Consider the following 22,341-nt stretch of genomic DNA (forward strand, 5'->3'; position numbering starts at 1 on the left):
CTATCTCCTGGTCTATTGTTTTTTTGTTGAGCTGCTTTTTTTTTTTTTTTCTTCTTCTGCATTTTTTTTTTTTTTTTTCAGTCCACACAACCCTTAAATCTGGTGCATGATTTACAATCAACAGTTCAATTGTGGAAATTTTTGCCAAATAAACTGCCATTGTTATCATGCAACACAAGGAGCAATCATTTTCACAATTCAAAGGATACACTTTTCAAAGTTTTTTCTAATTTAATTTTTTTAGACCTGCAGTGCATTAAAATAATGTGCAGTCTTGTCTCATTGAAGCATGAAAGGGAATAATTAAAAAATGGACCCATACAAAAAAAACAACAACCCAAAACCAACAACAAAAAGAACCTGAAAAATATGCACACACATTCAACTACAGGTATTACTATTAGTAACCACACACATCTCATTGCACACCACAAATCATTTCAAGCAGCTCTGAGTTTCAAAAATCACCAGGGGGATCCAAGCTACAAAAAACTACAACACAAGCTAAACCTGACAACACAAACTGGTGTAAAGTCAGTGTCATAATCTAAGCTTTCATGGCAGTGCTGGGACATACTTTCCTGAACAAGCACCCAAGGATTCAAGACTAAGGTTAATGGTCTCATAGCCTTTTACTGTATTCCCTCTTATTTTTGTCACAACAGATTCCTCTGTTGCCATGGGTTCTTTTACATGCACTAAGAGCATGCTGCACACGGGACCTCAGTTTATCGTCTCATCCAAATGACTAGCATCCAGACCACCACTCAAGGTCTTGTGGCGACTGTGCTGTGATTCCAACCAGTGCGCTCAGATTCTCTCGCTTCCTAGGCGGATGCATTACCTCTATGGCCATCAAGGCAGCATATTCATTACACTTTTTGTGTCTAGGGCTCCTCAAAGGAAGGCAGGGAACAATCCTCTCCTGCAGTTTAAACCTTCCCAAAATGAAGTCGGTCTCACACCCATTAACACCTGGGTGGAGTGAGGAAAATCAGTATCAAAGCGACTTTTTCAAGGACACCTTGCTGAAACGGGACTCATATCCTGATCACTGGCGACACTGGATTATATGTCCATCACCTAATGGACTGCTATGGTACCATCACTAAGGGAGTCAAACAGGAAGGAAATTTACAGCAAACATACACGAGACATAACCAGCACTGCTGATTTTATTGTCCACGACAGCCACAGATACAGGGGTCATCAAGCCATGCATAGATGATGACAACAAAGGTTTGAGGGCCAGTGTTTGCTTCTTTTTTTTTTCTTGTTTCTTTTGTTTTTCTTTTAGTTTTACCCACATTATTTTTATGATAGTGGCAGTGATAATTTTCTAGGACTCCACTTCAAAAATAAATCTGCTTTCAAATGAAAAGAAAAAGTGTGTTGCCTTATTTCTTGTACAGACCCTTCTCACCACTCGAAAGTTATGTTTTTCATTGTTATCTTTCTTTTCTTTGTTGTTGTTTTCCTTCATTTTAAGTAGCATATTCTACTTTTCATCTCTCAATGGCATAAATATTTCGCACAAAAAGAGAGAACAAGTTGTGGGAGTGGGTCTGTGTGGGAGAGAAGTTAGTGTGTGCATGTGCGATAAGAAGGGAGAGAGAGCTGGATTGATGAATATGTCTCTTGGTTTATCTTCCTTTTTCCTATAGAATTTATAAGAGATCACAAAACAGATGTGTAATTATGCCCAATTTTGTCTTTATGATGCTGAAATGCATTACGTTCACAAATACCTGTCAGTTCACATACTATTTTCATACAAATGAGACTGCAGATGTTTAATTATGCTTGGGGTCCTTAAGACGCCGAAAAGTGAAATGAACTTTGCACAAAGTTCACAAATGCTCTGTACATATAACATGTATGAAAGATAGGGAGAAAAATAAGCATGTGACCAGTTTCTTCTTTCCCAGCCCTCTCATCTGTCCAGGTTGTTGGAGTAGTACATGACGCCCAGAGAGGTGGTGGTGAACCAGGCTGCACACACCCACCACAGGAGGAAGGAGAACAGTCCACGGTACCAAACCGGTGTGAACACTGCACGCAAGTCACCCAAAGTCACCGCAAAATGTGCCGCAGTCTCCAAGATCGAAGCTGCCGTCCCATTCCCTGCCGGGGCCGGAACAGTTCGGTTGGAAGCCTTCTGGTACCCGGAAAACAGTTCAGCCACAGAGTCGCCCAGGACAACGCTCCACGAGTAGTTGCCAAGGGTCTTGAGGAGGAAGGTGAGGAAGAGAAGGAGGAGGACGGGGGCGAGGTACTGGATGGCCACCATGCACAGGTAGTAGAACACGCGGGCCACCATCTTCTGCAGCTCCAGGCTCCCAATCCTCCCAGACTCCTTCTTCATGCGCTCCACCTTCATAATCATAATAAAAATGTACATTGATTTATAGTTCTCACCCTGTGGCTCCAAGTGCATTTAGCAATACATGTGGTTTGAATCACACAGGAATAAAATAATGAAAATATTCTAATAATGAGAGTAGTTATAACAATCATAATATGCAATGATTTATATTTTTTTACCTGGCGGCTCAAAGCATATTTAGCAATATATGTGGTATGAAAAGGATACAGGAAATGAGGAATATAATAACAACAGTAATAATGATAGATTGTATAGTGCTTATCCTGTGACTCAATACACATTTAACAATACATCTGGAATGCATGAGACACAGGAATATAAAGACAATGATAATAATGTGCATTCATAATAGCTCTTACCCTACATCAGTGCATGTGGTATAAATAAGATATAAAAATATGCAACTACTACTAACAATAATACTAAATAAATAAAAATGTGCATTACATACCACTAACCCTGCAGCTCTAAGAGCATTTAACATACATGTGATATGAATAAGACCAAGAAATATAATCTAAAAATTGTTACAAGTGCATCTAACAACACACACACACACACACACACATCAAAGCATACTCACACATAAAGATGGTCTAGGAGGAGAAGGATCTATCGCTTAAAATACTGCCTGTACAAATATGTTTTAACTTAAGATTAGATTTTCAAGATTCAACAGTGGGACAGAGTCTGATTACATTTTCAAGATTCAATAGTGGTTCTACAGAGTCTGATATTTTGTGATAGAGATAATTTCCAAAACCTTCTCATGAGCCATGTTCAGGTGGGACTGCATGAACAGCGGCATGAAGAGGATGCGGGCCACACACGTCCCCACCACCACCAGCAGTCTCAGGGCATCAAACTGGTTGTGGAAGAGGTACTGGTTGCCCCAGAAAGCGCCTCCACCGCACAGGAAGTCTCGGCCAATGGGCTTGACCCACAGCAAGATGATGACAACGGGAAGCATGTAGTTGATGTGAAGCAAGACCTGCACAACCATTGGAGCACAAGGTTTGACTGGTGTAGTGGCTGAATAGTTAACTCACCCCGGACGATGGCCCAGATTGAGGCCCTACTGTTTACCTGTTTCAGGAAAAAGAGCCTGATCGAGCTTTAGAAAGTTTTGAATTTTTGGAGTGGCACCCAGTTTGCATAATGACATTTTAAGCTAAGAATATCTTAACAGACCTTTCCACTCTCCACTGTGACCAATAAATGCTGAGTGTGTTGTGCTCGCGAGCAGGAGAGTTATTTTCTAAGTGACTGGTTCAAGTGAACAGTGTGTGTCTACAATGCTGTCTGACCCAGTTTCTTCTCAGTCACAAAGCACACAACAGAATTAGACGAAGGGGCCCTATTGGGGCTATATAAAATTCTGAATTCAGTCTGTTTCAAACTCTATGTGTTATCCTGGATTCGTTTACAACTACAAGTCATCAGTGTGAGCAAACTTCAAACAAAAAATATGGATACTTTCTAGTTTCATCATCTCACTGGATGACAGCATAAGAAGGGAGGAAGTTTTATATTTTTTGGTCCCTAACGAACTTGTTATATTACTGATCAGTTTGCAAGTTTTCAGTGCATAAATTCTAACATTTGGTGGTTTTTTTTTTGCAATCTTATTTCTTACCCATACAAATAAGTTGCCCGTGGGGAAAGTCAGGGGAGCTTACTCAGTCACTGGCGTACCAAGTTATAGTGAGTTCATGCACTGGATTCTTGCCCCCAAGTTTCCGGAGTTTGATCCCTGGTTTCGGTACACCTGATGGGTTATGGGTGGAGATTTTTCTGATCTGCGAGGTCAACATAATTCATGTGCAGATCTGCTAGTGCCTGAAACCCTTTTGGCTTTTATGATATATTATAAATATGTGTAATAACATGCAGAACATCAAATGCGTGCACTGACTTAAAGAGAATGCAATCCATGTCAGCGTTTGTTTGGTTATGGATAAAATAACATACCCAGCATGCACACCACTGAAAATGGAGTATGGCTACCTAGTTGAGTGTTGGCCTTGTGGTAATGCCTAGGAAGTGAGAGAATTTGAGCACACTGGTTTGAATCCCACAGTCCCCAGTATTTCTCTCCCCCTTCACTAGACTTTGAATGGTGGTCTGGACGCCAGTCATACGGATGAGATGAAAAACTGAGGTCCTGTGTGCAGCATAGGAAAAAAGTCAGGAAAAAAAATTGCAGGCAGGGATTAAAAAAAAAAAGTTTAGTGTCACACGCTCCTTCAAGAGAGCAGCCTGAAATTCACCTGAGAAATTTGTTGTAACAAATGAGTAATACAATTCATTGCAGGGTGAAAATGGCCATGAAATGATGAATACATATAAACCGCCATTCGTACATTGTACACAAGTAATTGTTGGAGGTCAGCCCATGAACGCAGAAGGACAACAACAGGAGTTTGTGTTATACTCCATGTCTGGTGATACATATACTGTTACCATGTCAAACTGATGCAAACTAGGCCAAATGGTTTGCTCTGCTTGGCCAAATTTTGCATGGTTTATGTGTTTGATTTTCAGATTTTTCAATTTTTTTTTAATTACAAAATAAATACTATTACTAGAAAAGTATCAAATGCTGGGTCAGATTTCATACAGTATGTTTTAGCATGCAAGTTGTAAATGATTTCTCCCAGGCAATACAAAAAAAAACAAAAACAAGAGAGGCAAGGCCTTCAAGACTCACTTGTGATACACTTTAAAAAAAAATCTAATCGTGTGTGTCACTGTGTGTGTGTGTGTGTGTGTATGCGTACTTCACTACGTGTGTGTGTGTGTGCACGCGCACGCACGCACATGCATATGCAGATGTTTGACAGCATTTGCAAATCATTCATTTTGTATGTAAGTTACCTGCAAGACAAAGTTCTCCTTGTGGTACTTCAAAGAGTCCAAGTGCAGCTTGGCCAGACGAAGCCCTGGGAAGGTTAGCAAGGCACCAGTGATGGCACAGAAACCAATGAGAAGAATGCGGAAGGTCATAAACGAAACTGGGCCGTGAGACTCCACCCCTTGTTTCTTTAAGAACTCCATGGCTCCATCTGAAAAGTTTCTGTAGCCTTCCTCCAAACCAAACTCCAGGACGCCATCCCCAACCACCAAGATCCCCATCCCCAACACCAGAAAAAAGAAACCGAAAGTGAAGAGCAAGACCTTCTCCCCACCCTCCTCTGTGCGCAGGTACACCGAGGTCTGCGACATGAGAACACGGAAGCAGAAAGCGATTGAGAGCAGACACCACAGGACACTGGCATTGAACTCGATATGATGCTGGCCAATAACATAGTACACCTCTGTCAGGATGTAAACGATGACCGTGCTTAGTGAAAAATCCATCAGCCACTGGTACTCCGTGTAATATTGCAGCGGAACCAGGTCCAGCGACTCCACTTTGGCTGTGTCCAGCTGAAGGGGGAGGTTGCGAGGCACCTGAAAGCTCTCCTCCTTGGGGTTAGTCATCATCTTCTTGTAGTCCTGGCGCCGCCCTTTCCCCTTCTCCCCACCTTTGCTGATGCCAGCCAGCTGTTTCAGCTCCTCATCGGAAGGGTGCAGGTAGCGCACTAGTCGGTTGGACAGCAGCCAGCGTCCAAAGGAGTAGAAGGGAGAGAGCTTTTGGAGAAAGCTGAACATGGCGATGGTGAAGACAAACTGGGCACCCAGGACTGCCATTGTTGTTTCTCCACACTCACACCACAGTACTCAGTTATGGTCTGGAAAAAAAACAAAGGGTTAACATACAGTCGTGAACAAGATTGTGATTGATGCATCCCACTTCATAACAGATCAATAAGGACAACGACAGCAAACCCAAAGCATAAAACATAATGCATTTTGAAAAACATTCTGCAATTTGCATTAAAGTTTAAACAGTTTTACATGTCAGTATGTTAGATTGTTGAAACATGGCTCAAGTAAAATCAGAAGAAACTTGCATATATGAATGAATGAATTTTCCTTGATGAGGAAAGTGGAATAAGTAAGGACATGTTGTGAACATAAATGTGAAAACAGAAGGGAGGTAATACACTAAAGAATGCTACTAACCGCAGATACTTTTAATATAATTTGTGCTCTTTAATATAATTTGTGCTCTGACAGAATAGTATTTTGCAAAGGACAGGAATTAGACCCCTGCACCATTGAGTCAAGGTGTAGTATACATGTGTAAATAAACAGCTTTTCTCTAGCTAGAAGGTACTCTGTGTCAGTGTGTGGATGTATGCAAGTGTTGTGTGCATACAAGTGCATGCTCAGTTCACATGTATTTCATAAATATATATATATATATATATATATATATATAACACATATATGCCAATGTAGTGGGTGGGTGTATGTGTGTGTGTGTTTGTCTACGTGTTGAGATCACACACACACACACACACACACACACACATATATATATATATATATATATATATAGTCTGTCTGCAAATATGTATAATATAATGTTTATTTATTTATACAGATGTAGGCATACGGATACATTAACTCATAAAACCACAATTTTTTTTAAAGATCTGGAATGGTATAAAATAACTCATGTAAACTAAGTGTGTGTGTGTGTGTGTGTGTGTGTGTGTGTGATTGTTTCAATGCAACTCTGTGTGTGTGTGTGTGTGTGTATGTGTGTGTGTGTCTGTGTTTGTGAGAGAGTGTGTGTGTGTGTGTGTTTTCAATGCAACTCTGTGTGTGTCAGTGTGAGACAGAGAGAAAACTTGTGTGTGTGTGTGTGTGTGTGTGTGTGTGTGTGTGTGTGTGTGTGTGTGTGTGCATGCATGTGTTTGTTTTCAGTGCATCTGTGTGAGTTTGTATGATGGTCGTTTTCATTTTCTTCAAGCAATCTTCCATATTCCCCTTCCACAAATTGAATAGACAACAAGAGACCTTTGTGAGGGAGGGGGGAGTGTGTGTGTGTGTGTGTGGGGGGGGGGGGGGGGGGGGGGGGGGAGGTGAGGGCCAGGGGGGGAGGAAACCTGACATCAGCTTTTCATCCACTGATAGATCCAGCACTCAGTCTGGTTTCCCAGCCAGACTGAGGAGACAGGGTGAGGCAAGCCTCACGTTCCCAACAGAGGCAGACGAGCACCTTAACCATTCTGCCACCTTCCAATTTGTATGATGGTGTGTATGTGTGTGTGTGGCTGCGTGTGCTTGTGCATGTGCATTTTCAATTTAACTATGTGTGACAGTGCACATTTGCGTGTGTATGTGTGAGGAGAGAGAGAGAGAGAGAGGGCAAGAGAGAGAGACAGAGATTGTGTGTATGTTTCAATTAAACTCTGTGCGAGAGTGAGCACTAGCATGAATTATATGAAGAAGAAACAAGAAGAAAGGTGGTGGAAGTCATGCTTTGTGGAGTGCACCAGAGATGTGTGTGTGTGTGTGTGTGTGTGTGCGCGCGTGCGTGCGCGCGCATGTGTGCGCGCATGTGTGTGTGCATGTGTGTGCGTGTGAGAGACTCCTATTCCTATTTAACAACAGCAACATAGTGGATAAGTCAGCCAGACAAAAAAAGAATATTAGAGGTTTCAGAAGCAAGAACGGAAGAATACAGAAACTCCTTCATTCAAAGAACTGAAACAACTTGAGCGAAGACCAGCTGTTGGAGAGGGTGCAGAATCACCAGCCCAAATGCCTGTTGTGTACACTGCCAACCAGGTTCCTACATCTTTCATTAAAGTCAAAATCAAACTCTTTAAAGTCAACCGATCTCCTCAGACCTTCAAGACCAGGACTGAGGCCTGACTCCAAGCCTCAGGCTCACTGTATAGCTGCAGGTTTTGTTTTTGACTTATGCTGGGTGGGGCCCGGGTTCCCCTGGCTGAACTAGGGGGCCTAACGGCCGTATATCAGCATCAGACTACTGGAGCGCACCCCCGTTGTGGAACGTTGCCCTGTACCGGGATAACCACACGAACAGGGACAAGACAAGATGCGATGCCCTATTTGAACTTGAAGTTCGTTGCCCTTGCAAAAACAAGAAAAATGAAACAAAATGCAGCTCAGTTTTACAAACATACATGCAGAAATAATATGTTCTATAGCATCTTAAGATCTGCAGGTTATTTTTTGCGTATTCAACATTTCACCTTTTGGTTTATCGCATAACTTAGTCGACAGCCAAAGGACACACACGCCTTTTCAAAGCAGAAGATAACGTCGGAAGTGGCGATCGCGTCTGCGCATTAGCACATTTCCGCTTAAGCATTCCTGTCTCCAGCCAAGCTTTTTTTGTTGACTGTGCTTTTCTTATTTAGTCTCATACTTATCGGGAAATTTTAAAGTTAATGGGTTGAGATGGGGCAGCTAAATGATATTTAATGTACATGAATTGATTACAGAATTCAGGTCAATCGGTGAGTTTATTTTTGATCAATGTAAAACTGAATTGATTGTGGTTAGCGACCGTCAGCGTCCATAGCATTAAATCATGCTGAGCCGCAACATGAGTTTTTTTTTTATATTTTATTATTATTTTTTAGTAACTTTTCGCCATCTTTTTTTCTCTCCCAGGTTTAGTATAATATTTATGATTCCATGATTTTGTTTGTTACATTCTTTTTGCATGATATTTTTTGACCTGTGGTTCCTTATTTCTCCAGACAATGCACACAATCTAGTCTGTAATCCACTAAATTGTCCAGTCTTGATAAGTTGTGTTTTTTCTCTCTCCATCGGTTGTTAATCATTCGATGATAAAGTTGACTGTACAGCATAACTTCTTGTTCTTGTTCTTCTCCTTTTTCTTTGTTCTTCGCATTTTTCTTGATCTTCAAGTTCATCTTCTTCTTCATAGATTTCTCAAGTTCAATATCAAATGTGCCCCATGTTGGATGATTAAAGCGGTAATTTATCTTTGTTGTCTTCTATTTCCCATGCAAAACAGTTGCATCTAATGTGTTGTTGAACCTGTTTGCAACTGAGTTAACACACTTTGAGGATTTACTAAACTTTGGCTGGTGACACAGACAGTTAGAACTTGAATGTTGAGAGAAACATAATGTCCAGCCGGAGTTGATGTGGTCACAGTTCAGATTGTTTTGTAGTGCAGGGTATAGTCTGTTGCTCTTGTTTTAGTTGAGCCAGTGGGGTGATGTCAGACTGGTCAGTCTGGAGGATGGTTGCTGCTACCTTGTCCAGTACTTGTTACTGTCTGTGATGCCTGAACACCATGTGAGTTATTATCAGCGAGTGTCTTCTGATTACTTTTGCATGAGTGACCATGCTTTTGAGGGTAGCTGTCTCGTGGTAAGTGTCTGCTATGTCTCATTTCTCAGCACTCTCCTCATCTGTATGATGGAAGATCCTCTTCTATCTTCTAAGGGGAGCAGCAGATGTCTGGGCAGTACTCACCATTTGGTTGGCACAGATGCTCGCCAACCAGGTGATCTCACTGGAATTGATGGGCATTGGAGACATAGACAGGTCTCTAAGAACTTCTCAGGATGCAGCCTGATGGAAGCTTCCATTTCTGCTGGGAAAGCCTCTGACTCCCGCAGTGTGGGGTAGCGTGTCATAGAAGGACAGAGTAAACAAATAATGAAGTTTGAGGAACCCAGTGTTAGTTTGTGATTTGTTCTTATGTTTTCATCTGTCTCTTGTTTCTCCCAGGAGGCCACAATGGACTTGAATCCCAAGCCCAAGGCTGGCCCCAACCGTCCTTTCTACAAGCCACCAGAAAACAAGGCAACAAGCTCTCAGATCATCAATGAAGCCCGCTCATCATTGAGAACCCTTGGTACCAAACGTCCTTTCACTCCTCGAGATGAGCAGCGCCATCTTTTCCCATCCTCCTCCAGTAGAAATCCAGAGTCTCGGCCACCTAGTTCTTTTAGGTTTGAAATATTTGCTACATCATTATCATCAGACTGGCATGTGTGGGGGTGCTTTTGCTTATAAATGGGTGTGTTTGAGAGTGACAGAAAGAGAAAGAGAGAGAGAGAGAGAGAGAATAAGCCTATGTGACCAACTAAGGAAGAACTAAAAGGAATCAAGAGATGAAAAAAAAAAATTATGTATTATATGAATAGGATAAAACTATTTAGTCATTTACGTTTTGTGTTACCTGGTGCTCTGTACTTTCTCTTTCAACCAGCCTACTCTCTTTTAGTTTGTAACTCAGTCTCTTTACTCTTTTCCTGATATATTCTCTGTGTGCATTTACTATCTTGTAACAGTTTAGAATATTATATGTATACTCGTTTGTGTTTAGTAGAAGTATCTTCAAGTTTTCACTGATGATACCACTTTCACCCTTTGTTCAGTTTACTTATTCTTGCCTTTTTATTTTATTTTATTTTATTTTAAATAGGTTCCTGGAAATGTAGTTGTGAATGTTTGTAAATATGCAGTTTTTGTAATCTGGTTGATAAGTGCATGGAATCCAAGGTGATATTTTCTAATTGTTAACTTTGCAGTCTTGGATCACGCCACTTTGATGGACCAGACTCAAGACCAGTGTCAGGAACCAGACTTTCTCCTCTGGACCATGTGAGTAGATCAGCATGATGATGATTATCATTACTTTCATCATCATCATCATGATCACTCTAATTATAATTACTCCTGTTGTAATTATCATGATGATGATGATGATGATTATGTCAATACTTATTATTACTTATGATTAAAATGACAGTAATGTAATGATGATGATGATACTATAAGGAGATCAGTATAATAATGAAACATATATTAAAGAAAATCAGTAATAATTGTAAAAAAAAAAAAAAAAAAAAAAAAAAAAAAAAAAGCAGTAGTGGGAATAACAAAGAAGACTATATAACAAAACAATAACCTGTTCACAGTGTTGTAGTTTTTGTTTTTATTTGTTTTTTTTCTGCTCTGAAGTTCTTGGAGCTTCAAATATTTAAATCACAGAAAACATTTAAGAATATGCAGTTTAAAAAAAAAATGCAGCAACAAACAAAACAGACAAACACTTCTGACAAGATCTGCTTCCTTTGAAGCCATCAGCACACAGTGGAATACTAATATGTAGAAAACTGGAGTGGTGGCCTAGTGGCAAGGCGCCAGTACAGAAAATGACTGTCCAAGCTAGTGTCTGTCAAGTGTATTTGATTCCAGCATGGTGTGGAATTTTTGCTGGCCTTAACTGCATATGAAATAACCCACATCAACAAAAGGCCAGTTTGTCCCTGGCAGCATTCAGCAGAATAATCCATTTTGATGGTAAAACAAAATACACTTGTAGAAAATAAAAATAGAAAAAAATTGGGTGGTGCTGCATTGTGACGACACGCTCTTGCTGAGAAAAGCAGCCCAAATTTCACACAGAGAAATCTGATGTGACAAAAAGTAATACAATACTCTGTGTGTGTGTGTGTGTGTGTGTGTGTGTGTGTGTGTGTGTGTGTGTTGTTACTTGCTGTCTCTCTGCGTTACACACTATACCGTATAATTTTTTCGTTAGTATTACTTTTTACAGTTATTGTAACCAGTGTAAGGCTTCTTGAGCATTGGAAGGCTCTTTATAAATTTCCATTATTATTATTATCATTATTATTATTATTATAATCATTGATAAATGAAATTTTTGACGTAATATGAAAAGGTTGATTTTTGGTGGGTTTTTTAAATATAGGATGTATATCATTGTTTCTGAATAGGAGAGCCTGATTTTATCACATGAACTGGAAACTGACTGGAAACTGAATAAACTAAGGAATATCAGAATTTAATTTGCCTGTCAATTAGAATTACAGAAGGAAAATTAACAACCTACTTTTATTGTTGAATTGAAAAAAAGAGTAAATTATTGCTAACTCTGTTCTAAACTGAAATCTACTTTTTGTCAAAACTGCCTTTTTATCTTGGGCCACTAATCTGGGTGCAATAATTCTTGTTTATTTATTTACTTACTTTTTTTGTTCTTTACTCACTTCTTCTATTAATGATTAATTCATTCACTCACTCACATATTAATAATTCATTCATTCACATACTCTTTGATTGATTTTTATTAATTCGTTCATTCTTCAGTTCATTCCTTAATTCATTACTGATCTCATGTCCATATTTGTATTTATTGCTTACTGCACCAGGGTGGCACAGGTGTGTTATTTTTTGCCTCAAAGGGTGTTGCACGGTTGGTCAAGACAGTTACAGTCTCTCCACAGTCATGTTCATCGACTTTCTTTTGATTGGCTGTAAGTCCTTTCCTCAGGCCCCAAGGACACCCACTGCGGCCGACTTGGAGAACATCTTGCCACCCAAACCCCCAGCATCAGACCCCAGCCGACCCCAGGCCCGTCGTGGTGCCAACGCCCGGCACCGCATCCACAACCAGCACAGTGCAGAGGGCTACACCAACAAGGAAAGTGGCCCCACACCACACAGATCGGAATCATTGACAGATGGTAAGGAACGAGAAGGCATTGACAATGTTCAAGATTTGTTTGTAAAAGTGAACATTTTGTGCTTGTAAAGTTAACTGTATGCTCTGAATAAGTATTATTGATAGAGAAAAAAGGTAGATAAGTTAAATGCTTTTTTCCCCCTTTGTTCTTGAAAAAATTAGTTTGATGGGAAAGAGATCTTTTTTCTTGGAGAATTTCAGTGGAAGAAATACTTGTCACTTAAAAGCTTATAAGTTTAAATGTTTTGGCACTGAAAGGCCTGTTTATATAAAAGAAGCATAAACTAGTAAATCATATTATGTATGTGTTAGGTTTTTGTCACAAAAGATTTCCCTGAGTTCAGTGCCAAATTTGGTTTTTCTTTTGCTGCCCCATTATCTGAACCATTTCAGTGGCATTACTCCCATGCAACTCATTCCGAGTTCCCCATATTTGGCCACACCTGGGTTCATCTGTCGCAGTCCCAGCATCAGCAGTCCACAGGAACCATAGGTGTTCGGTCACTTGGAGGCCACACACCAGAGGAGACCCTGCACTGCTGCTGATTCACTTCAGTGATGTTTAGTAGTGCCTGTTCTGATTTAACATACTCAGGACATCACATACTAATGACATCACATACTGATGACAATAATGGTTTTGTCGCTGAGCCAGACTGAGTGAGCGTCTCCCCAGAGTGGACGTCCCTCTAACGACAGTTCCCCATCAGTGAATCTGCTACAACTAAAGACCTTGACAAGACTCATCCCAGGCACAGAAGTGGAGGGGTATTGAAACTGAGGTCACTATGAGAGCAGAACATGATAGGCCACATGATTTGGGGCTTAAAATTAAAAAAAAAAATTATTGATGATGAAGCAGGAGGAGAATGACGATTATGATGATGATGATGCTGTGTGGAGGTCCATTTAGGTCTGGACAAGGCTGCACTCTGCACTTCCTGTGTGAATCATTTTTAATAATGTTTGGTATCTTGTGTTCAGTGTTTTTTTTCCTTTTTTGATATTTATGTGTGTGTTCTATTTGTAAACGCCTAGGGCATATTTTCAAGATGAGGTGTAAATGCTCATGATGATAATGATGATAATGATGTGTTCACGTGGATTCTTCTAAGCGCACAATGTATGTGGGCCGTCGGTTTATCAGCTCATCAAAAAGACTAAATCTGAGCATACATGTCATTGGTTGTTTCAGTGAGTGGTGGTGGTGGAGGAGAGAGTGGCGCAGGTGAACAACAGGTGCCCAGAGCGCACAGTGGGCCCAAGGAGCGCACACCTGCCCTGTCACCTGAGGAAGGGGGCATTGGAGATGCCAAGGACCTTACCCGCCGGTTATCTGCCTCTGTCAGTAGTCCTCCTCACAGGTGGGTCTTTTCTTGGTTGATTGTCAGAATCTTGTCAGAGCATTTGCTTTATGCATAGATTCAGTGTGTATAAGATTCAAGGTGGACAAAGAAATCTAAGGCAGCTTACAGATTCCCAACAAACTTAAGTTGAAGTGGGGTGGGTAAAAATTGTATGTGTGCATGCTGATATGATTATATTACTATACAGCCAAAGTGGGTGCCTCATGGGAAAAGGGCAGTAATGTACTATGACAAGTACAACAGCAAGAATAGATTTTTGTGCCAAAGAGAAGGACAGGAATCATCAGACTTGCCAGTGTCTGCACGGATGGGTCACAGTAAGTCACTGTCACTGGTCCGGAAATCTGGTATGGTCATGGAAGTGCTACACTTCTGAATGCATCACCAACATTCTCCGTTTCTGGTAGTCATGGGATAGGTTCTGAGTTTCTGCAAAACTCCTCTCTGTCCATTCATTCATGTTGTCTTCTTTCACTGTCTTGTCTCATTTCCTTTTCCCCCTGCAATATTACCTCTTGGAAAGTCTGTCAGATCTTGTCACATATCCATACCATCTCATTTTTAGTTTTTCACTGTTGTCAGTAGGTCTTCATACTGACCGATGTGCTGTCTGATGATTTTCCGGACTTCTTTCTTGTGTGGTCCTTGTAGGTGTTGCCAAGGAGTCTCCTGAAGCATCTCATTTCCACTGCTTCGATCCTTAACTGAAGCTCTGTTGTAAGAGTCCAGGACTTGCATGCATACTAGAAAATAGAGAGAACTAGTCATAGAGGAGCCTCAGCTTTGTTCTTAGACTGGTGTTCCTGTCTCTCTATATGCTCTTCAGTCTTGTCACAGCTATTGCAGTCTGCGCAGCTTTTAGCAGTGTTTCAGTCTTTGACCATTCTTCATTGATGATGGCATCAGTGTACTTGAACTGCTTTGCTGTTTCCAACAATTGTCAATTGACATTAATCTTAGTCTTGATTGGATCCTTGCTGTTCATCATGAAATTCATGTTCTCAGCACTAATCTACAGAGATTGAATCAGAGACTTTGTCCATGTCATTGGCCATTCTCCAGTCTGCCAGGCTTTGTTGCAGATTCTGGTAAGGACATCTGTCACTGCCTCTTCTCCCTGTTTTATCAGTTCAGCTGGTATGTTGTCACTGTCTGCTGCTTTTCCATTCTTCAATGACCTGGCTTCCACCACTTTTTCACACAGTACTGGAAAGTCACAATTGTCTGTTGATTTCTGGTTCGAGAGTTCACTGGGGTCAGCATTTACCTGATGGTTATAAAGCTCTCTGTAAATGCAACATCTGTCCATCTGTTTACAATGTCTTTTTCTTTTGTGAGGTATTTTCCTTCTTCGTCTTATATCATCCAGACTCTGGTCTGCCTTTGCTTTGTTGTATCTTTCACAACTTGGAACGCCTGTTTGCTGTTGTTCTTGTCCAGACAGTCTTCTAATTCATTGCACTGTTCTTCAATCCACTCTTCCTTGGCTTTCTTCTTACCTTGTCTGATCTTTTTGCTGACCTTGTATTCTGTTGTTTTATTGTTTACCTGGTGTTCTTCATGTCTTATTGTTCATCACACATATTTAGGATAATTATCCTCAGTGCCCCAAGGCTGAGTTTTCTGCCAGAAAATTCAGGCACAGTAACTATGTTAGGTTATACATAATTTTAGGACAAAAACTTCCTTCCAGACTTAATAATGTATATCGGGTTTTGCATTCCTAGTGTAAGCATTACCTGACATTGTTGTGTGTTGTGTCAATGTGTGGCACGACAGTGCTGGCAGCCGAGGAAGCAGGGAAGGGACAGACTCCCGGGTCAGCAGTGGTGGCTCTCGCAGATCCAGTGCCGGCCAGTCCAGGGGAGGTGAGACATACTGTTCTTCTATATTGTTGTATTTCTATTATCGTTATCTTTTGATAGGCCCGTTATCACCAGTATGTGTGATGTTTCATATCCTCATCCTCTTTTCATCCTTATATGTTGCTGCTGTTGTTGTTTTTTTATCTGAAGGGAGATAATATCGAAGGGAGATAATTACCCTGCTTTTGAGAATGTGTTAGGGAAAGGGGGGAAAAAAAGATGATTTGGTACTTGTGTTAGAAAAAAAAATTAAGATGAAATTTTGTTCTGATTTTATATGGATTAGATTTTGTCCAATTTTCTGTCATTAGTCCTTTTTGATGACATTGTGACATTTCCATTACTGGTTATATGTAATGAGCTGTACTGACTCAGGCTGTTTTTGTTTTGTTTACAAGCTGCAACATCAGAGAATACAGAACATTGTGTGCAGCTGACAATTTCATTATTGTCGCCTTTGATTACACATGAGAAACAGAGATTTTTTCCTTCAAATTAGGATAGGATTTCAGGCCACAAGTGGAAATGGTTGTGGAAATAACTTAATATGAAATGATAAATATTAATAAGAAATAATTTTTCTTCTTCGTTCATGGGCTTCAACTCCCACATTCACTGGTATGTACACGAGTGGGGTTTTATGTATATGACCATTTTTACCCTGCCACGTAGGCAGCCATACTCCATTTTCGGGGGGGGGGGGGGGATGGGTGCATTTTGGGTATGTTCTTGTTTCCAGAACCACCGAAAGCTGACATGGATTACAGGACCTTTAACATGCGTATTTGATCTTCTGCTTGCATATACACATGAAGGGGGTTCAGGCACTAGCAGGTCTGTACATAAGCTGAACTGGGAGATCAGAAAAATCACCACCCTTTACCCACCAGGCACCGAGATTCAAACCTGGGACCCTCAGACTGAAAGTCCAACACTTTAACCACTCGGCTATTGCGCCTGTCATAAGAAACAATAAATCAATGAGAAATAAGAAAAATGACCACTGGGTCAGAATGAGTACTTTGTATACTGTAACTTGGATGATAATTGGTAAATTTCTGTATTTGTACATTGTTCCCTAATAATGGAGGCCATTTGTTTATGATCAAACATCATTAGTGTTGAAAGAAAAACAACAACAACAACCCCCCCCCTCCACCCCCCAAAAAACACACCAAAAAAACAGGAGGCCATTTGTTTATGAACAAACATTATTCATTTGTGTTAAAAAAAACACAAAAAAACAACAACAACAAAACAGGAGGCCAGTGCTTCTTTGTTGTGATTAGTATGCATGCATAAGTTTAATTTTGTATTTTTTTTTTTTAAAAGGAAAAAAAGAAGAAAAAAATATCATTTCAAGACAAAGAACAGTGTGACATACATGGCAGTATCCTGCTTATTTTAAAATGTGTGTTAGTTTAGACTGTTTTTTTAAGAAGGAGTGAAGGACTTACTCAAATTAGCCACCGTGACGAATTGATAAGCGTTGTGGACGGACGACTGGAAGGATGCAGGTTCAACTCCCATCAGACGTGGGTTGTTTCAGTCAGTGTGCAGCTCCTACCCAGAGCTGGTTGTGCTTTGGACTCAAAGGGAAGACTGGGACCAGAGAGCTAATGTGTCTTCAGGAATGTTGCTATAATTTCCTGCCCATCACTGCAGGTGACTCTTCTCAGTGTGGTTGATATTGGGTATTGTTATTGAGAGTACAGCCTTGTCAAGCCGTCCTAAACCTCGATGGACTCATATACCAGCATTGTCATCACCCATCACAATTCTTCATCTTTGAAATAGAAAACAAAATGTCTCTAAATTTCAGGGCACCCTCCCACCCTCCTTCCGCAAAAAGACAATTTAAAGAACTTTTTACTTCGATTTTCAGGAAGCGCCGGGCGGAAGGAAGGGGAGGAAAGTGAGGAGTTTTTTGCCCAACAAGTGGCTCCTCTGCTGGATCAGATGGCAGCACTTAATAAGAGTGAGTGCTTTGTGTGTGTGTGTGTGTGTGTGTGAACAAATTCTGTGAAATGAGAAGATTTAAAAGAATGGAGCACAGAGATGTTTGTTATTTTTCAGCTGTCTGTTACTGATAAAAACAAAATAGGGGTTACTATTATTATTATTATCATTATTATTATTATTATTACTATTATTATTTTCATTATTGTTATTATTATTGTTGTTGTTTTGGTTTTTTTTGGTTTTTTTTTTTTACTTTGCTAAATGTTCTGCCAGTATTACTATTATTATTTATTGATTATTATCATTGTACTTCATGACTGACCACTGTTGCACGGCTGCAGAAACAGAGTGTGAGAAGATGCTGGGACTAGCAGGCGACCTGTACAATCTACTTGAGGACCACAACTGCCTGGGCAAACACTGGCGCCAGCGCTCCACTGTCCTCAAGGTCATCTTCCGCCTGCTGGATGTCGAGGACACCAAGCTTTTGCTCAAACTGGCCCGACTTATCCTGGCTGTCAGTAATGCTGTCCTGTTGTTGTTTTTGTTTTTTTTATATGGAGAGTTTGAATAGTGTCAGTGAGTTCATGTTATGTTTTATGTCAAATTTTTTTTTTAGTGTTAATAAGTTTCTGTTGTGTTTTATGTTGGCATTATTTTTAGTGCTTGTGTGTGTTCCTTTTGTGTTTTCAGTGTAGTGAGTTTGGGTGGCTGTCGTTCATGTAGCATTTTATGTTTGGATTTTGAAAAGTGTCATTGTGTTCATGTTAGTATTTAGTTATGAGTTTGAACAGTGTCAGTGTGTTCCTGTATGTGTTTTATAATTAGAGTTTGAATACTGTCAGTGTGTTCATGGTCGTGTTTTGTGTGGAGAGTTTGAACAGTGTTTGTGTATTCACCGCTGTCGTGATCTAGTTTGCTCCAAAACTTTCCACTTGTATTGCCTGTGACGCCATTTTTGATATGTATGCAGATTAGCCTGTTATGTGGGTTGCCGAAATTAAAGGCTCGCTGGCGAGTGTGTTGTTATGGAACCCCATGAAGAAACTTTCCATTCAACCCTTGACACATTCACGATGCGTGGTGTAGCTGTGATTTTCATCCTACCCCATGAGGAAAACATGGAAAAATTTTTAATTGTCAAAACCGCTATAGCTTTCCGTCGTCCGGAATGCTACCTTATGTCAGGAACACTATAGCGTTCCATCGTCCGGAGTGAGTTAGTTGTGCATTGATATCAACATGTGAAGTGATGGAATAATGAGAGTCCACTCCACAATATGAGAAATGATTGAATAAATAAATGAGAGTCCACTTGGTAAGATGCGAAGTGATGGAATAATGAGTCGTTGCTGTAAGGTGTGAAATGATGGAATGTAAAATGATTGAATAATGAGAGTCCTCTCTCTGTTAGATGTGAAATGATTGAATAATGAGAGTGCTCCCCATCAGATGTGAAATGATGGAATAATGAGAGTCCTCTCTGTTAGATGTGAAATGATTGAATAATGAGAGTGCTCCCCATTAGATGTGAAATGATGGAATAATGAGAGTGCTCCCCATTAGATGTGAAATGATGGAATAATGAGAGTGCTCCCCATTAGATGTGAAATGATTGAATAATGAGAGTGCTCCCCATTAGATGTGAAATGATGGAATAATGAGAGTGCTCCCCATTAGATGTGAAATGATTGAATAATGAGAGTGCTCCCCATTAGATGTGAAATGATGGAATAATGAGAGTGCTCCCCATTAGATGTGAAATGATTGAATAATGAGAGTGCTCCCCATTAGATGTGAAATGATGGAATAATGAGAGTCCGCTCTGTAAGATGAAGTTTAATATTGTTGTGAAAGTCTTTTAATTGATGGCCTGCTGACTGTTGTGTGTCACAGCTCAAAGTTGGAGGAAACAATCTGCTGAACGTTTGCAAGCTGGTCTTCAAAGTCAGTCGTAATGAGAAGAATGACCCGTTATTTCTGGAGGAAAATATTCTCAGTGAGTGCCCCTCCCACTGTCGATGTTTTAGTATATTATTGTTGCTTTGAACAGCTTGTGTTCTGATGCTTGTGTGCACAGACCACGCTCACACACAATCATGCACACACAAACATGCACATGCACTCACACACTCACACTCACACACTCTCACACTAATGCACTCACATTCATACTTTCACACACACACCACACCCACACACCCATGCACCTAAGCACACATGCACATACGCACATACACACACACATGCATATCAAGGAATTTTGATTTCACGTTCCAGTATGTTTCATTCATACAAGCTCAGCATAGCTTTCCAGGTGGGGGGAAAAAAAACAATAACAAAAATTATAGACCACCAAGGATCGCAAAAGCCATGATTTTTATAGTGAGTGCTACAGACATGTCCAAGAAACTCTGCTGTGATTGATATTTTACTTATGGCATAATTTGTATTCTTCTTCTTTGTTCATGGGCTGCAGCTCCCACATTCACTTGTATGTACACAAGCGGGTTTTTATGTGTATGACCGTTTTTACCCCACCATGTAGGCTCCATTTTTGGGGTGTGCATGCTGTGTATGTTCTTGTTTCTGTAACCCACCAAATGCTGACATGGATTACAGGATCTTTAATGTGCGTATTTGATCTTCTGCGTGCGTATACACATGAAGGGGGTTCAGGCACAAGCAGGTCTGCACATATGTTGACTTGGGAGATTGGAAAAATCTCCACCCTTTACCCCACCAGACACCAGACGCTCGGATTGAAAGTCCAACGCTTTAACCACTTAGCTGTTGCGCCCATCCATAATTTGTATAAATGTTGATAATTTGTTTATGGCATAATTTGTATAAATGTCAGCATTATAAAACATGCATGCACACGCACGCGCACACACGCACACACACACACACACACACACACACAAATCACACATGTTCTACAATTTTGGGAACTGTATGATGTTTTGTCACAGATCTGCTGCTGGACACGATACGAAGCACAGATCACGTTACATCTTGTGAGGCTCTGATCTACTGCGTGGGGGCTGTGAAGTTTCTGACTGGTAACAGTGACATCCTCAAGCGGCTGGCTCGACTGGACTGCGTTAAAGTGCTGGCCACTCTCCTGCACAACATCAACAAGACGGTACTAGTATAGTTCCTATTAATGTACAATTGTCATTGCTTACAATTCAGTACAATACATTTCAATACCACTTTATCCCTCGTAAAGGAACTTTTCATGTCCGCTCATAGACACATTAAGAATTACATGCTTACATGCATAAACACATGTTGTTTTTTTGATCAGAAGGTATGGACAGCAAAAAGACTTAAACTCATCTGTTGTTGAAGCTGAAAGAATATTAGCTCTAATTTTGTGTCATGAAGGAAATTGACAAAAATATAACAAATTGAAAGAAAAGAAGAAATAAACAACTGTTTGAAATGATGGTGCTGAAAACAGTGTTGACTGCAGAAAAATGGGGATGCTGTGATTGAGAAATGGTCTCACTTGGGCTCATCAGGGTGTATGACTATTATACAGACGACGCATATTAAAGATCCATGTCAGCATTTGGTGGGTTATGGAAACAAGAACATGCACACCCTGAGAACGTAGTGTGGCTGCCTACATAGCGGGGTAAATAAACAGAACGAGCATACACATAAACTGTTATATGTCTGTCAGAGTGTGTATGTGTGCATGCCTGAAATGTCATTGAATGACACAGGAAACAAATGATGAGCGTCCCATGGCAGCTGTCAGTTGGCTCTACCTAGGTAGACAGCCTGTTGTGCAAATAACCCCATGTTTATGAAGTGCTTAGAGTTTGGTCGCTGACTGAGGATAGGTGTAATATAAGTATCCATATCATTCATTCATAATATTTTTCAGCAAATTCAAAAACTTCAAAACAATGCTGCCCGTCTGACTCTCAGTCCTGTGTACTGATCACATTTCTCCTCACCTCCGCACTCTACATTGGCTCCCCATTGAAGCGAGAATTAAATACAAAGTTGCGTGTCTCTGCTATTCTGCTTTCCACTCCGCAGGACCTACATATCTTTCTGACCTTATCAGTGTTTACACTACCGCAAGAAATCTCTGCTCTTCCTCTGACTGTTACCTTTTGAAACTTCCTCTTGTCAATACAAGAACCTATGGTGAACGTTCTTTCTTCTTTGCTGCTCCTCACATCTGGAACAACCTTCCTCATCATATCCGTGTGTCTGGTTCTATTTCTGCTTTTCGCTCATCACTAAAAACTCATCTTTTTAAAACCTATCTATAAGCACTCTCAGCTTTCTTGTTCTCCAACACCACCCATGTCAGCTCACTTTGGATGTATG

The 22,341-nt window shown here is 40.5% G+C and overlaps 2 protein-coding genes across 3 annotated transcripts in view; one reads left to right on the forward strand and one right to left on the reverse strand.

Moving 5' to 3' along the window:
- Positions 1-647: 647 nt before the first annotated feature.
- Positions 648-8,580, reverse strand: LOC143297583 (transmembrane protein 161B-like). The gene is made up of 4 exons (XM_076609986.1): positions 8,503-8,580; positions 5,264-6,120; positions 3,150-3,377; positions 648-2,374 (listed from the first exon to the last, which is right to left on the reverse strand). Exons 2-4 carry the CDS (start codon positions 6,077-6,079, stop codon positions 1,934-1,936), a joined length of 1,485 nt encoding a protein of 494 aa, XP_076466101.1. The 5' UTR covers positions 6,080-6,120; positions 8,503-8,580; the 3' UTR covers positions 648-1,933.
- Positions 8,581-8,628: 48 nt separating this feature from the next.
- The window catches only part of LOC143298151 (armadillo repeat-containing protein 2-like), a 30,828-nt gene continuing 17,115 nt past the window's right edge, over positions 8,629-22,341 (forward strand). Inside the window, exons 1-10 of one of the 2 annotated variants that reach the window (XM_076610884.1) lie at positions 8,629-8,769; positions 10,025-10,248; positions 10,831-10,903; positions 12,588-12,792; positions 13,987-14,155; positions 15,938-16,026; positions 17,909-18,001; positions 18,327-18,502; positions 19,882-19,984; positions 20,961-21,133. In XM_076610884.1, the coding sequence (XP_076466999.1) occupies positions 10,034-10,248; positions 10,831-10,903; positions 12,588-12,792; positions 13,987-14,155; positions 15,938-16,026; positions 17,909-18,001; positions 18,327-18,502; positions 19,882-19,984; positions 20,961-21,133 (1,296 nt within the window). In that variant the 5' untranslated portion in view covers positions 8,629-8,769; positions 10,025-10,033. The remainder of the gene's footprint in view (positions 8,770-10,024; positions 10,249-10,830; positions 10,904-12,587; positions 12,793-13,986; positions 14,156-15,937; positions 16,027-17,908; positions 18,002-18,326; positions 18,503-19,881; positions 19,985-20,960; positions 21,134-22,341) is intronic. The other variant, XM_076610885.1, reaches the window with a different exon arrangement.

The sequence above is a fragment of the Babylonia areolata genome, chromosome 23 (assembly GCF_041734735.1).
Source record: "Babylonia areolata isolate BAREFJ2019XMU chromosome 23, ASM4173473v1, whole genome shotgun sequence".
Taxonomy (NCBI): domain Eukaryota; kingdom Metazoa; phylum Mollusca; class Gastropoda; order Neogastropoda; family Buccinidae; genus Babylonia; species Babylonia areolata.

Bases quoted from the DNA above. Each gene is read 5' to 3' on its own strand.
- LOC143297583 (XM_076609986.1), bottom strand. From the start codon at position 6,079: ATGGCAGTCCTGGGTGCCCAGTTTGTCTTCACCATCGCCATGTTCAGC. The intron at 3,378-5,263 runs GTAACTTACATA...ATGGTTGTGCAG, and splicing joins AGGAGAACTTTGTCTTGCAG to GTCTTGCTTCACATCAACTA. The intron at 2,375-3,149 runs GTTTTGGAAATT...ATGATTATGAAG, and splicing joins TGAACATGGCTCATGAGAAG to GTGGAGCGCATGAAGAAGGA.